Genomic DNA, 17588 nt, shown 5'->3' with positions numbered 1-17588 from the left:
TTCTCCCTATCTATCTTCATAGGCATTAGCCACTCCACAGGTGTCAACCTTTACGCCAAAAGTTGTGAGTATATAAAGTGGATGAGATCTGAAGCACAAAAACTTGCTGTGACTATAATGCACCTCCAGGGATTAAGTAAAAGCCACAGCCAACCAACCAGGTCCTGAGGCTTATTAATAGGGGTAATTAGGAAAACATTTTGAACCTGGTCCTCAAATTGCACTCAGCGTGCTAAACAGTGTAGGCACAACATGAATGAATGTAAATTTGAACACGCTTCAGCCTTGTTATAAATGCCCTTTTCCCAAGTGTAATGTGAGGAATGCACCACTAGAGAGCAGCCATTTCCTTTAGGGAGAAAATGCTATTTAAAAAAAACAAAACACCACCAAAAAAAACCAAACACATTGGTTTAAATACTATGAGATACCACTTCACATCCCGGAGAATGGCTATAATCAAAGAGAAAGACAACACGAAGTGCTGGAGAAGATGATGAGAAAGCAGAAACCTCATACAGTACTGATGATAGGAATATAACATAGTACAGCCCCTGTGGATAACATTTTGGTAGTTTCTTAAAAGAAACAGCAATTCCACTTGTATCAACTCACCCAAGATAAATGAAAACATGTTCACATTAAGACATGTTTATGGATATTCATGGCAGCATTTTGCATAATAGCCCTAAACTGGAAGCAATTCAAATGATCAACTGGTAAATGGATAAACAAAATGTGGTATATGCCTAAGATGAACTACTATTCAGTATTAAAAATGTTACAGTATGGATGAAGTGAACCTCAAAAACATTATGCTAAGTGAAACAGGCAGGGGCAAAACACTATATAGAGTTTGATTTCACTTACATGATATACCCAGAAAAAGCAAATTTATGGGCAGAAACCATATCAATGATTACCTTGAGCAAGAGGCAGGGAGGAAAGGAGGGGAGGAGTGGAGATAAACTCCAAGAAGGGCTCATGAAAATTTTGGGAACATGATGAAAATGAACTAAATCTGGATTATGGTGATGTTGGCACAACTCTAAAAGTTTACTAAATCATGGATTATAAACCCAGTGGCTCAATTTTGTATCATATGAATTATAATTCAATAAAGCTGACTCCCAAGAAAACACACTGATTTGGTACTGCATTAAAACAGGTATTGAGAAATGAAACAAGTAGAAGAAGGAAAACCAGAGAACTGTGTTAGAATGTACTACAAATAGCCACTGTGTCATTCAGTCCTGAACTCTGATCTCCAGACAGGAAAAAAGATACTTGTTTGCAGACGAATAGGGGGAAATCAGGGAAATTATGGTCAGGTAAGAACTCTATAACTTTTGGCCAAAGGCCAAAACAGAAACATTTTTTTTTAAACAAAAGAAAGGTTGCAAAGTTTCAGGCAGAATGCTATTTTCTGAATCTACATCAGTACTTTAGAGTCATCTTTATGAAGGAATTTATTTATAACATCAATGTGCTAAGGGAGTGGTATATATAAAATAATAACTGATACTTGAGACATTCAGAGCAAAGAGGCACCAAGTGATAGACACAGCTATGCCAAGGAACCTTACATTTTATGAATTATGAACTCCCAGTTTAAATTTAAGAAAAAACTTCAGGCATGACAAATACATGGGACCAAAAAGCTTCTTCTGTTAAGGTCTACAAAGATATTCAACAGATAAGTTTTACTAGAGAGGTCTAGTAGTATATAAGAGAAAGGTAAGTAAATATCAACTAAGACAAAACTATGCCCGTTTGGGGGCTCTATAGATGGTAGTGGCAACTTTCTGCCTGTGGGGGTTATGAAAGACTACATAGTCTGAAGGGCTCTCCCATCACTGTTAGTTCTTAAATCATAAACATAATTTTAAATGCTTTACTGGATTCTCAGGAAAGCAGGGAAACCTCCGAGGCCAATATATAAGTGGGAACCTGAGCAGGAGTGTAAAGTAAACAGAAAAGTCACAGTTGCCCCAAGGACAAATGCCAGTATCAGCACTGGGATTGGGAGACCACGGAACCCACAGTAAGGGGAGGAGCCGAACCTGAGCACCTCACATTAGGCCAAGAGCCAAGAAGAGAGCAAAAATGTCCCAGGGTGGACTTGAGGACCCAGGGAGGGGGAAGGGTAAGATGGGACGAAGTGAGAGAGTGGCATGGACTTATTATATATACTACCAAATGTAAAACAGATAGCTAGTGGGAAGCAGCCGCATAGCACAGGGAGATCAGCTCGGTGCTTTGTGACCACCTAGAGGGGTGGGATAGGGAGGGTGGGAGGGAGGGAGATGCAAGAGGGAAGAGATATGGGAACATATGTATATGTATAACTGATTCACTTTGTTATAAAGCAGAAACTAACACACCATTGTAAAGCAATTATACTCCAATAAAGATGTTAAAAAAAAAAAAAAATCCCAGGGGCAGTTAGTTCCTGGCCTAGAGGAGCAAATGTAAAACCTCTCAGAACATGCCCAATTTGGAACCTCTGGATTTCCACAGGTTCAGTTAAGAGTACGTTTACAAAATAAAATCACCAAACAGGAAAGAATAGCACCATAAGGAAAAATTCAGAGATGATAAACAGATTTAGACCCCCAAAAGACTTCAGATACTGGATTTATCAGCCATAGGATATAGAACTAAATATGTATGAATTGCCCAAAGAAAAAGATACAAACAAAAGGAAAAGAATTAAGAAGAATCCATCAAAATTACCAAGCATATCTAAAAAAGAACGAAGTAGGACTTTTGGAAATGAAAAACATAGTAATTAAAATTAAAAACTCAATGGTTTTTACAAAAGATTACACAGAGCTGAAGTGAAAATTAGTAAACAGGAAGAGAGTTTCAAATCCCAGAAAAAGAGGACAGAAGTAATATTCAAAGAGTCCATGAAATAAATTTTCAGATCAGAAAGATACACATCACAAATATAAGAATCACAATGTATACTAGCAGGACAAATACAAAGACACATCTAGATACATTATAGTGAAACTACAGAACAGATGAGATCTTAAAAGCAGAAGAGAAAAAGGAGATCCTGTAGGAAGGAAAGACTGCCGCTGTACTGAAGTACAAAGGAAACCAGATGACAGTGGAATAACAACTTCAAAACACCAAGAGAAAACCAACTAGAATTGTATCTAGTACAACTATCAGGAATAACAGTACATGTATTTACTGAGTGTAAACCTTAAGTGTTCTCACCACACACACAAAGGTAGGTAACTGTGAGGTAATGGATGTGTTAATTAACCTGCATAACAATATGCATATGTCAAATCATCAAAATATATACAATTTTGTCAATTACACTTCCATAAAGCTGAAAAAATTAAAAATGACAGTAAAGGACATTTTTCAGATGAACCAAAACTGAGATTACTTGAACAGAATTTCCCTCATATAACTTCTAGAAATACATCCTTTAGAAAAAACTTAGTTCAGAAGGAATGTCTGAGATACACAAAAGAAATACGATCAAAGTAAACCCAAATAAATATTTAATAATGTTTAAATGTGGGTTGGGAAATAACGGAAATACTGAACAAAGGTTGGAAAGAAAGGTGATGAATTTTAGTGTTCTAAGGTCCTCATTGTTCAGAAAGGCATTAAAACACATTGATTAACTTTCGATTGTTAACTACGCCATAAAAATTCCAAGGTTAACCACTAAAAGGAGGAGGTGGAGGGGAAACACAAAAAACCTTCATTTAAAAAAAAGTTCCTGGGGCTTCCCTGGTGGCGCAGTCGTTGAGAGTCTGCCTGCCAATGCAGGAAACACGGGTTCGAGCCCTGGTCTGGGAAGATCCCACATGCCACGGAGCAACTGGGCCCGTGAGCCACAATTGCTGAGCCTGCGCGTCTGGAGCCTGTGCTCCGCAACAAGAGAGGCCGCGACAGTGAGAGGCCCGCGCACCGCGATGAAGAGTGGCCCCGCTTGCCGCAACAGAGAAAGCCCTCGCATAGAAACGAAGACCCAACACAGCCATAAATAAATAAATTAATTAATTAATTAAAAAAAAAAAAAGTTCCTGGACAACAGTGGTAAAATTTCTGACCAGTTAATCCTCACCCCTCCAAAAACATAAACCAGCCAGGACAAGTAGGATAACAAAAATTTTAAAACAATATCCTAATCAAACTAGGTGTTTCAGGAACCCCACAATTTGAGCAGACGTAAGACCTGCGCGATATTAATAACTGAGCAGGGGGAAAGCAAGCAGTATGTGAATCACAAGAGAGCCAAAGGCACTCACTGAGATATTTGGAGGACCAACTCCAGAACAGCACTGAAACTGGAAGGTGTTTTTGCCTGCTCCAGTAGCAAGAGAGAACAAAGGGTCTGAGGCAGGTCTGAAAGGGCTGGGCCTCATGAACTCTGCAAAACTAACCTATACAAGTTCCAGTCCAGGATAAAGCCCCTACGAACAGACAGAATCAAATACATATCTGAAAATACACTACTTAAAAATAAAACGTTCAATTTTTAAAAATTAGCATAAATGTACATCAGAAAACCTCAACATACACACACACACACAGAAAACTAATCACAATATGGAATGGCAACACACTTCCGTCTATTGATAGGTCAAACAGCCAAAAGAAAAAAACAGCAATATATAGAAGACTGAGAACACAATTAGCTAGTTTGATATGATGTACAAATACAGAAACTGCATACAACATTAGTCAGGCTTTTCAAGAATACACAAATAACAACAAATTTTAACATAACAGGCAATAAAACAAGTCTCAATACATTTCCATGAAGTGGAGTCAAATAGATCATGGTCAGACCAAAGTAAAGAAAAAAACATACTTGGTAATTTTAAAATATACTTCTAAACTCACAGATCAAAAGAAAACATGGAATGAACATTTACAAAATGTTTAGAAGTGAACATTAATGAAAACAGTACAAATAAAACTTGTGGGATCCAGCAAATGATATTTTAAAAAGTAAATCTTACCAAAATGGACTTAAAACAAAAATCCTAAAAGGTCATATAACCAGTAAGATATTGAATTGGTAGTTAATTTTTCCTCAAAAGGTGGTAGGTTCAGGTGGTTTTACAAGTTCTATTAAATGTTTGAGAAATGGATTATTTCAATGTGAAATAATTCAGAGAATAGAAAAGAGAGAATACTTTGTAATTCATCCTATGTGTCACTCAGCTCTCGGTTAGACAGACTGACCAATGGAATAGAATAGAAAGTCCCAGATGTTTACTTACATGGAAATTGGCCATGTAGATAAAGTTCAGAGGTAAGCATGGATTAGTCACTAAACAGTGTGAAGAAAACTGGCTATCCACACAGTAAAAAAATAAATTTTTTCTCTCTCACACATACACAAACCAATTCCAGGTGGACTAAAGACTATATATGAGAGACTTTCTGACTTTCAGAAGAGACAATAAATTTCTTAAGACACAAAAAAGAACATGTGAGTACATTAAAGTTAAGAAGTTTTCTTTATCAAAAAACAAAGTGAAAAGCCATAAACTAGAAGATATGTGCAATAAAAATAAATGGAAATATTAGTATCCTATTATGAAGAACTCATGTAAATGAGAAAAAAAATAGAAAAAATGGAAAAAGGACATCAAGAAGCATTTCACAGGAGAAACTGGAAAGACTAATAATCATGGAAACATGTTCAGCTCAACAATCAAGAAAATGCAAATTAAAGCCACAATAAAATATCATCTTAACACCTAACAGATTGGCAAGAATCAGGTCTTACAATAGAAAGTAAATAATAAACCATAATGTAAACTCACACAACCATTTTGGTAAATAATTTCACATTACCTTATAAAACTGTTATGAAGCTGATCAAACATGTCTTACAACCAACTCTTTTAGGTTTATACTCTAAAGAAACTTGCACATGTGTACCAAGAAACTGTATACAAGTGTTCATTTTACCACTGTAAAAGCAAAAATATGGAAAACTATACCCAACATAAATTATAAAAATGAATGAAAAGATCAAATTACTAAGACTACATACAGAATACTATTTTTTTTTTTTTTTTTTTTTTAATTATTTATTTTTTGGGCTGTGTTGGGTCTCCGTTTCTGCGCGAGGGCTTCCTCTAGCTGTGGCAAGTGGGGGCCACTCTTCATCGCGGTGCGCGGACCTCTCACTGTCGCGGCCTCTCTTGTTGCGGAGCACAGGCTCCAGACGCGCAGGCTCAGTAGTTGTGGCTCACGGGCCTAGTTGCTCCGTGGCATGTGGGATCTTCCCAGACCAGGGCTCGAACCCGCGTCCCCTGCATTAGCAGGCAGATTCTCAACCACTGCGCCACCAGGGAAGCCCCCCAGAATACTATTTTTTATAAAGCTCACCAACAAAAGTAAACAATATGTGGCTTTGGTATATTTGTATAAAAACAAAAGAAAAAAAGCTAAGGAATGAATGATTGGTTCAGGACAGTACTCACCTCTGGGGAGAAGGGGAGGCTGGGGATTGGAATAGAGAAGGAACACAAGAGCAGAGTCAATACTACCAGAAATGTTCTAGTTCTTAATTAGGGAGTGAATACATAGGTGTTTTATTACTATGGTTAATAACTTCAATGTTACATATATTTTTGTATATGTATCAAATATTACATACAGAAATATAGTGATCAGTGGTTACCAGAGGCAATGTAGCAGGTGGGAGAAATGGGTAAAGGGGGTCAAAAGGTACAAATTTCCAGTTATAAAATAAATAAGTCCTGGGGATGTAACATACACCATTGTGACTATAGTTAATAGAACTGTATTGCATATCTGAAAGTGCTAAGAGAGTAGATCTTAAAACTTCTCATCACAAGAAAAAAAATGTAACTATGTGTGATGACGGATTCTTATGATGACCATATCACAATACATACATATATTGAATCATTGTTGCGCACCTAAAACTTATGTCAATTATCTCAATAAATGGAAATGTGACCCAAAAAGAGAAATGGTGACCATAAATACTTTCATACTGCTACGAAGAAACTATGAAAAAGAAAATCATCTTTCTTTAAATATATATCTACAGATATTTGAGAAAGCAGAGGCATAGCTGGTTAGGTGGAACAGTGGAATTTTTCAGTCACATGGAATATTGGTCAACCAGTGATTAGTTGTGGATCTTGGACAATTTATTGTATTTGAATCTAATCTTTAACTCTCTGGTGGTCCAGTGGTCAGGACTCCACGCTTCCACTGCAGGGGACACAGGTTCAAACCTTAGTCAGGGAACTAAGATCCCGCATGCCGTGGGACTTGGGACTGTAAAGATTAAAAGGTTATTATAAAGTGACTGGTGGGACTTCCCTGGTGGCACAGTGGTTAAGAATCCGCCTGCCAGTGCAGGGGACACGGGTTTGAGCCCTGGTCCGGGAAGATCCCACATGCCGTGGAGCAACTAAGCCTGTGCGCCACAACTACTGAAGCCCGCTCGCCTAGAGCCCGTGCTCCTCAACAAGAGAAGCCACTGCAATGAGAAGCCGCCGCTCACCGGAACTAGAGAAAGCCCGCGCACAGCAACAAAGACCCAACACAGCCATCAATCAATCAATCAATCAATCAATCAATCAAGTAACTGGTGAAGACTATACATTAAACAAATTGTAGTTATTAATACTCCCCATGACTACTACCCAAATTTAAGAAACTCCTTATGGTTCAGATGGACTAAATTTAGCCACAACCAATAAGATAATGGAAAAATGACTTGTTAAAACAACAAAAACCACCAGAATTTTTGCATTAGTTTCCTTTCAAAGAAACGCCCCCCTTTTTTTCACACCTTGACGCATGTATTTTGCAACTAGAAGTCTGTACCTCATAATCTCCCTCACCTATTTCTCTCCCCTCTCCCCATCCATCCTCCTCTCTGGCAACCACCTGTTTATTCTCTGTATCTATAACTCTGTTTCTGTTATGTTCATGTGTTTTTTTTTTTTAGAATCCACATATAACTGAAATCATACAGTATTTGACTTTCTAAAGATGATATAGACTTCTTTCACTGAAGTTACTATTGCTCAGGGTAATTTTAGAAATCTTCCATTGGAACTGTTTACTTTTGAAAAATTTTTTTCCAGTAGAGGAAAACCTAATTCTTTGAGGGTAGATTTAACCTGATAGTCATAAAATATTTTGAATCAAGTCTGATGAATAAAGTACATAGGGCCATTATTAAGTTAAGATTCTGGTCCAAATTAACATATAACTATGATGAGATTAATTCTCTTGGATGACTTACAAATGGATCTTCAGGTTGTTTTCAAAGAGAAGTTTCAGAAAAGTTTTTAGCAATGGCAAGTGGAAAAACATAATTATAGCTTCATGAGGTTACTAATTGGAAGGACAACATCTTAATGCATAAAGAATCTTATTTCTATATAGTACAAGTCTACAATTGCTGAAGAGACAATTGCTCAAATCAGTTGCCTTTAACCTTTAATTTTTGTACGGGTTAACAAAAATCTTCCTATTTTCAGTTAAACATAAAGATCTTTTCTTTGAGGAGAAAAATATTCCAGCAACTACTAAATCAATTTTGTATTTGAAGGATCAAGAATAAACAATTACATAGTTTTGAAAAGATTCTATAAAAGCAATCAAACCATGAAAAGCAAAGTTATGAACACTATATAGGAAGAAGTTCCTATTCATAATAGGTACATGCAACATATTTTGAATCAATAAATAGCAACTTTCTGATCTCAGTACTTGGTAGTATATATGATAATTTATTATTTTGATTTGCTGGAGTACTACTACACTAATACATGGTTTTAAGAAAATATTGTAGAGAAGTTTTATTGCCACTTGTTTACTCCACATATAAAGGAGAAAAAGAGACAGAGTCAATGACATCCCAATATAATTTCTTTAGAAGTCTGATACAAGAAACCACAGAAAACATTCTTAACCAATAAGACATGAATTAGATTCTAAATGCATTTTCTATAAGACATGGAGAAAAAAGGAACAAAACTCTCAAGTGTACCATTTGCAAGAGTAGTTTATGCAATTTCAACAATATCTTATCTAGGCATTTAACAGCACTGTAAGTTTAAAATGCATTTAGGAATTAAGAGAATGAATAATACTCCTTAGAGTACAAAGTTTATTCAAACATTTAAAAATAAATTAGTTACACAGAATACAGTGAAATTAGTCAAAAACAGTATCAAGTAATTTGTTTTTAAAGTGGCAGTACAACACAGTAAAAGCAGTGGCTTTAATAACTATTCGGGAGAATCACACAGAAGCAACTAGAAATATTTTTTAAAGAAATATGCAAATTTTTACTTTTTCTTTTTTCCATTTATAGTTTAGAATTTTAGCTCTATTTTATGTCTTTTTGGTAGGTGATATTAACATCTGAGGTTAAAGGGACAGGCCTCACAATTAAGTAGCCATCTTCTTTGAATATTTCATCCTTCTGTTCCTATGAATATAATCACCTTTCAGTTGCATGATTCCTTCAGCCTGATTCACATTTCATATCTCAAAGAATACGTTTTTAATAAAGAGACTGTGCATATTGACTCTACTATTAATCTTTTCATACCACTGTCAGGTCCTTCAAGGCTGTGCTTCTGACTACCCACACATGATGTAACAGGCAGCCACATGTTCCATTTACTTCACTTTACTTCCCTTATGAGTAGTTCATACTTTATGGGTAGCTAGGGTACCAACTTAGTAATGTTAGATGACTACTGTATAGATAAAACCAGTAATGGAAATGTAACACCTTCATGTTCCTAAATGCTATACACATGACAAAGGCAGAAATATGTTAAAGAAAAAAACATTTTAAATAATCTTAGAAAGAATAAAAGATCCCCTCCCCCACACAAAATACATGTAACACACTAGTAACCATACCTAGACAAGCATTATAATACAAGAACTCCATTAGACATAAGAAATAGCTGAAGCCAGGTTTTGAGCCTTATTCTCCACATCCAGCCAGTTGTAGCCAGTCCACTGAGTGCTACTGAGTTAAATGCTTTTGGGATTGACTGAAATACAGTTACAATTGTACAAGAGAACACTGGTTTAGATCCAGCAATGACTTATGGACTTGCCCACAGGCTGACAGCAAAAAACTGGGAACATTTAAATCTGCTTCACGATAGACCTTTATCTGCTAGCTGAGCCCACTTACAATTTTTTCTTATTTTTTTCATCTAATATACCCAAGGCACTGGCTTTTGTAATGTGGCCTTCTGCCTTACTGTACTGACAAGCCTAGGTTGCCATTTAATAAGGACCATCACAGCTACTAGGCAATGAACTTCAGGGCTGGACAGATGGAATAGTGTTCTTCACTGCCCCAGCTTCCTTGTGAACAAGATGACTGACAGCAGTAAACTATACTAAATTCTAAGGCATGACTAAAGGAAAATTTAGGAAGGCCTAAAAGAGAGGTACCAAACTTGCACTGCAAATACAAAATATAATATTTTAATATTCTTCATAAATATTTATAAAAATATATACATATAACAAATAAGCCACTTTATAATGCTGGTAAAACCATGAAGAGCTGTTAGATCAGTAGGTGTATCAATATCCTGGGCTTTAAAGTAATGTAAAGAAATATTTTCAATTAAAGTTCAATAAATATACTGGAGAGAATTAAATATAACAGGAAAAACAGTTTCAATCTTTCCATTTTTACAATATCTTTTATTGGTAATGATGGACTTGAAGTAATCAACAGTTTAACTACAGTCTATAAAGGGTTTTTGTAAAAATGCATTCATTTTCTGATAATAAATAAATCCAGACTCTGTACAGTTTAGAAAAACTATGATGGTGGCAAATAGCAAAATAGAAAGATAATAAATCTTGGGTTCAAAATGAAATGACTAAATCAAAGAAGAGTGTTAAACATATTTTTGGAGTCTCCTCATTAGGGAGTCATGTAATGGACACCGTCCCCTCTCAAGGCTCTCGAATGGGCACTAGAATAATGTCGACTTTAAAGCTTTCTTCTCTAATATCCCCTCTGGTTCAATTTTTGATTATGAAACAAATCCTTTCGGCATGCAATGAAAAAATAAAACTGCAGATTCATTCAGAGGGAATTAGTTCAGTTAGATCTTTTGGTGTCCTAACAATTCAAACTGAAATTAAGGGCTTCCTACAGCATTCCTATAAGCTTCTGAAAACACAACCAAAGGGCACTCAGAAAGATGAAACATTTTTCCTCTTTCTGTAAATATCCAAGGAATTGAAAACTCAACACCTAGAAAAAAGCAAGGCATAAATTCATCAGCACCAAGTAGAAAAGATCTTCAAATGGAGCAGGTCTGTTATGTGTCCTGATATCCTTGTGTTGATGAATAGGTTCCAATCTCCCCTCTAGAAAAAATCCACTGCCTAAGGTTAACACCTTTAGGCAAAAGGTAAAGCTCAGCAAATGACTTCATTTTACATTTTGATTCATCCACACTTTTTAAAAAAAGGAATTTCAAGGTTTTGGCACTCCTTTAAACACATTTATTTTGGAGGAGATATGGTTTCAGGTTAGAGTGTCTTCCTTCCCTACTTCATTATTTGTTGAAGTGGGAAGTATCAACTTTATTACTAGTAGTTTCAGCTACCATTTCAAAAGTTGCACTTAGTTGCAATACAACAGTTTACATTTAAATGAGACTCTAGTAGTAGTTAAAACTGTTCAAAGGTGGCTATTACAAAATCCTGGTAGTCTTTCTTGCCTATCAGATGTTATTAAATTGTTGGTGGCTGGAACTCAAGTCACATACAGTCAACCACATTACTGGACCCATGACCTACATCTCGAATTTGGCTAGTTAAACAGGCACACACAGCTACACCTGCTCCAGCTCTGCAGTGAGACACAGATCCAACAAGCTCCCACCTGAAAAGACAGAGGAGAAAGGATGTTATCTTAAAACAAATCATGATTTACTTTACTCAAAAGACAAAACAAAAAATCCCTATTATGGGACTGGTTTTGAAAGATAGTAAGCTATCCCCAAAGTTTTCTATTAACTACATGTAGCAGCATTTTAGCACTCTGGAATAATCTGTTACTGGAAGACCCCATTAAAATGTAAAGGAAAAAAAAATTACCTGTTCAGCACTGGATCAAATGCTTCTACCGTATTTAAGTATGCATTGCCATTATGACCACCAACTGCAAAGATTTTGCCCATCACTGTTGCGATCCCCACTCCACCCCTGGGAGTGGTAAGGGCTGCTACATAATCCCACTTGTTGCTTCGAGGATCATACCGCTCAACTGAACTCAGAGGAGAATTATCATCAAAACCACCTATATAAAGAAAGAGTTTTAAAATAGCATTATGTTTCATAGAAATTAACCATTAAATTTCAATTCAACAGCTTCTACAAACCAATCTTTTCAAAACATTTTAGAAAACCCCAACATCTATCACTACTACCAACTCCTATTATACATTTACTACAATTCAAGATAATTTAAATAGCATTTTCCTCAATATTAGGATTAAAAATCTTAAAGTGAGAAAAACTAAAGTCCCTATATTTAAGCAGATAATTTAGGAGAAAAAAAATCCACGGACATTCATATAATTTTCCCTTAGCTCCCTAGAGGCAAACAAGAAAGTACTGAGATTCCTTCTCTCTGTGTGTACATGTATATATTAGATTTTTAAACAGTAAGAAGGCTTGAGAAGAGAATAAACTACACTAAGTCACTTGACTCATTTAGATAAAAGTCAAAGTTTTCCAACTGTTTCCCTTAGTACTATAATCGTGATCTTAATTACAGAGATGGTGGACTATGACTGAATTCTTACCAATTTTTGCCAAAACTACATCTTCATGCTACCTATTCTAGAAGCCGACAGTCCTCTCTATAGATCACCTTAACAATGTTACTTATTATGTTCCTGATTGTTAAACACAGAGACTGCTATTTTAACAGTGCTCTTTCCTTTAAAAATATATGTGTCTCTTTTTAAGTTCCATCTCAGTCTACATGAGTAATAGGTCTCCCTGATGACTAAGCCTATTTTCCTGAGGACAGAAGTGTTGATATTATGATGGTCTATTTAGAAAGAAGGTCAGGTTAAAAAAAAAAATCAGCAAAGTCAACTTCTCTAATGGGTTTAATTTTATTAAATCAGCTGAGGTAAAATTCACTGATCGGGACTTCCCTGGTGGCGCAGTGGTTAAGAATCCGCCTGACAATGCAGGGGACACAGGTTTGAGCCCTGGTCTGGGAAGATCCCACATGCCGTGGAGCAACTAAGCCCATGAGTCACAACTACTGAGCTTGCACTCTAGAGCCCGCGAGCCACAACTACTGAGCCCGTGCGCCACAACTACTGAAGCCCACGTGCCTAGAGCCCGTGCTCCACAACAAGAGAAGCCACAGCAATGAGAAGCCTGTGCACCACAACAAAGAGTAGCCCCCGCTAGACACAACTAGCGAAAGCCCACGCACAGCAACAAACCAACGCAGCCAAAAATTAATTAATTAATTAAAAAATAAAATAATAGTTCATAATTCAGTGACTTTTAATAAATGTAATAGTGTTACCACCACCACAACCATGATAAAAAACATTTTTTCACTATAACAAAAGCTCTACTTCTAATTATTGCTAATGCTAATGCAGAAGATTAAGTTTTTAATACAGGGTAGTTATATTTTTCATGGCCCTCTTTTTCATGGGCTCCCTATCATTTCCCTAGCCAATGCATATAAATTTTGAACAAAGAACTCAAAGCAGAGGAACAGAAAAGGGAGGATGCAATTAGCTTCCTGTACATACAGTTACCTTCAAAGTTTTCTTATTCAAATCAGTTGTACCTGTTTTAAGTAGGACTTGAATGACCAAGAGGGTTTTTATTATAAGGTTCAACCTGAGTCAGTCTTATTTTTACCATGTCTGTTCTACCTATAAAGGCCCAGAAGATTTAACAAGTAACAGCAACAATGATACTCCTGTTGAGATATAACATATGTCAATGCCTACGCTAGATAGGGAGCTGAGAGAGGTAGCAATGGTGTAGAGTAAGAACTCTGGGTTCTCACAGACCCTGCTTCAAATTCCAGCCTTGTCAACTTATTTAGGCCTGTGACTATGAGTATATTATTCACTCTCTCAGTCTCTCACTACCTCAAAGAGCTGCTGTGATGATCAGGCTAGACTGAAAAGGTAAATTATGTTATTTCTCTTCTTTAATACACATAAGCACTAAAATAGTCAGTATTACTTCTATTACTTGTGGATGTTTAAGTGCTAACAATATCTCACTCTCTTATCAAGAAAACTCTAAGTTTTGTAACACCAATTTATATCAACATCAGGAAGTGTGATGCATATATGTGGAACCTAGAAAATGGTACAGATGAACGGGTTTGCAGGGCAGAAACTGAGACACAGAGGTAGAGAACAAATGTACGGACACTGTTTGAAAGCGGCGGGGGTGTGTGTGTGTGTGATGATTTGGGAGATTGGGATTGACATGTATACACTAATGTGTATAAAATGGATGACTAATAAGAAAAATAATTAAGAAAAAAAAAGAAAGTGTGACATATGCTAGTGACCACCTCTCTGAACTCATCTCCTCTTGCAAAGGAAGGGATTACTAATCACAATATAGCTACCCATTTACTGATAACAAAGCACCAGACACAGTTTGAGATGCTTAACATACATTATCTCAGATTCTAAAAATAATTCTTAAAGTTAGGCATTATTATTCCTATTTCATAGCCCTTTAAAAGCCTTGTTACCGGAAATGTGTTGAGTGGACCAGAAATAGCATCGATTATCACTTGGGAGCTGTTAGAAATACAGAACCTGGGCCCTTTCCTTGCAATTTAACAGTACCTCCTTATTATTCATATGCATATTAAAGTCTGAGAAAGTACTGCCCTATGGTTCCCTCCAACTCTATTTTTTTTTTTAAAGACTTGTATTTTATTATTACTTTTTTAACATCTTTATTGGAGTATAATTGCTTTACAATGGTGTTAGTTTCTGCTTTATAACAAAGTGAATCAGTTATACATATACATATATCCCCATATCTCTTCCCTTTGCATCTCCCTCCCTCCCACCCTCCCTATCCCACCCCTCTAGATGGTCACAAAGCACCAAGCTGATCTCCCTGTGCTATGCGCCTGCTTCCCACTAGCTATTTCACATTTAGTAGTGTATATATGTCCATGCCACTCTCTTTGTCCCAGCTTACCTTTCCCCCTCCCCATATCCTCAAGTCCATTCTCTAGTAGGTCTGTGTCTTTATTCCCATCTTGCCCCTAGGTTCTTCATGACTTTTTTTTTTTTCTTAGATTCCATATATACTTGTTAGCAAACGGTATTTGTTTTCCTCTTTCTGACTTACTTCACTCTGTATGACAGACTCTAGGTCCATCCACCTCACTACAAGTAACTCCATTTCATTTCTTTTTATGGCTGAGTAATATTCCATTGTATATATGTGTCACATCTTCTTTATCCATTCACCTGTTGATGGACACTTAGGTTGCTTCCATGTCCTGGCTATTTTAAATAGAGCTGCAATGAACATTGTGGTACATGACTCTTTTTGAATTATGGTTTTCTCAGGGTATATGCCCAGTAGTGGGATTGCTGGGTCATATGGTAGTTCTCTTTTTAGTTTTTTAAGGAACCTTCATACTGTTCTCCATAGTGGCTGTATCAATTTACATTTCCACCAACAGTGCAAGAGGGTTCCCTTTTCTCCACACCCTCTCCAGCATTTATTGTTTGTAGATGTTTTGATGATGGCCATTCTGACCAATGTGAGATGATATCTCATTGTAGTTTTGATTTGCATTTCTGTAATGATTAATGATGCTGAGCATTCTTTCATGTGTTTGTTGGCAATCTGTATATCTTCTTTGGAGAAATGTCTACTTAGGTCTTCTGCCCATTTTTGGATTGGGTTGTTTGTGTTTTTGATATTGAGCTGCATGAGCTGCTTGTAAATTTTGAAGATTAATCCTCTGTCAGTTGCTTCATTTGCAAATATTTTCTCTCATTCTGAGGGTTGTCTTTTGGTCTTGTTTATGGTTTCCTTTGCTGTGCAAAAGCTTTAAAGTTTCATTAGGTCCCATTTGTTTATTTTTGTTTTTATTTCCATTTCTCTAGGAGGTGGGTCAAAAAGGATCTGGCTGTGATTTATGTCATGAAGTGTTCTGCCTATGTTTTCCTCTAAGAGTTTAATAGTGTCTGGCCTTACATTTAGGTCTTTAATCCATTTTTAATATATTTTTGTGTATGGTGTTAAGGAGTGTTCTAATTTCATTCTTTTACGTGTAGCTGTCCAGTTTTCCCAGCACCACTTATTGAAGAGGCTGTCTTTTCTCCACTGTATATTCTTGTCTCCTTTATCAAAGATAAGGTGACCATATGTGCGTGGGTTTATCTCTGAGCTTTCTATCCTGTTCCATTGATCTGTATTTCTATTTTTGTACCAGTACTATACTGTCTTGATTACTGTAGCTTTGTAGTATAGTCTGAAGTCCGGGAGCCTGATTCCTCCAGCTCCGTTTTCCTTTCTCAAGATTGCTTTGGCTATTCCCCTCCAACTCTATTATACAGTAAGTCAAAAAGCAATATAGAGATGCTAACTGCCATCATGCATATGGAATACCTATTGGTTTGCTTAGTCAACACAATTCCCTTGAAATGAAGACAAGAAAAGTAAAGTAAAAGTACGGAGGTAGAGTTTTAAACATGAAAGATGAAGATGTAAACAAAGAAGCTTGAACATGAACCTTAAGAATTCAAAAGCAAATCTTAGGACTGATTCCACTTGAGCCTAAATGCAATGTAATTTGTGTTACTGACACTATCATTGTATGTCCTGTAAAAAATTAAACTAGAGAAAAATCATCCACTCACCAACAACATATAAGCAACCATGGAGCTCACTAACTCCATTGCCTGCTCTTCGCTGACCCATTTCTTTAACTTCTATCCATTTATCGAGATGTGGATCATACCTCTCCACACTAGACAGAGAAGCTACTCCATCATTGCCACCTACTGCATAAACATGGTTCTAAACAAAGAAAGAAAAAAAAACACAAGACATTAGATTTTGAATTGATTTACATGCTGTCCTAATGGTAGACCAGAATGTGCAAGAGAGCAGTATTTCATGAAATAATCTGGTGTGTAATCAATTTCTGCATACTGGAAATATGAATACATCAGACCTTTCCTTATTTGGTTAGGGATGTGACACAATGCAATCCAGTGAGCAAGCTGCCACATAACTTACCACAAGAGCCACAGAGCCAACTCCTCCACGGGGAGTATTCATTGGTGCCACTGTACTCCACTGATCAGACTCTATGTCATATCTCTCAACATCATTGAAGCAAGTGTTGTCATCTAACCCTCCAATTGCATAAACTGGGCCTCCCAAGGAGGCCAAGGCAATTCCTCGCCTGCAAAAACAATAAGAGACACTTCAGCATTCCGATTTGTTTCCAGAAAAAAGGTAGCAAAAAAATTGTGCTAATGCACCCATTTATCACA

General features: G+C 36.6%; 1 protein-coding gene across 6 annotated transcripts in view; it reads right to left on the bottom strand.

Annotated features, from left to right (window-relative positions):
- Positions 1-9200: 9200 nt before the first annotated feature.
- KLHL8 (kelch like family member 8) overlaps positions 9201-17588 on the bottom strand; it is a 53519-nt gene continuing 45131 nt past the window's right edge. For all 6 annotated transcript variants that reach the window (XM_059922661.1, XM_059922660.1, XM_059922658.1 and 3 more), the window contains 4 exons: positions 17329-17497; positions 16947-17106; positions 12145-12346; positions 9201-11929 (listed from right to left, as the gene is read on the bottom strand). In XM_059922661.1, coding sequence (XP_059778644.1) covers positions 11806-11929; positions 12145-12346; positions 16947-17106; positions 17329-17497 — 655 coding nt within the window. In that variant the 3' untranslated portion in view covers positions 9201-11805. The remainder of the gene's footprint in view (positions 11930-12144; positions 12347-16946; positions 17107-17328; positions 17498-17588) is intronic.

Source organism: Balaenoptera ricei, chromosome 5 (genome assembly GCF_028023285.1).
Source record: "Balaenoptera ricei isolate mBalRic1 chromosome 5, mBalRic1.hap2, whole genome shotgun sequence".
NCBI lineage: Eukaryota > Metazoa > Chordata > Mammalia > Artiodactyla > Balaenopteridae > Balaenoptera > Balaenoptera ricei.
Note: the sequence above shows the minus strand (reverse complement) of the source record. Positions and strands in the feature narration are given on the sequence as shown.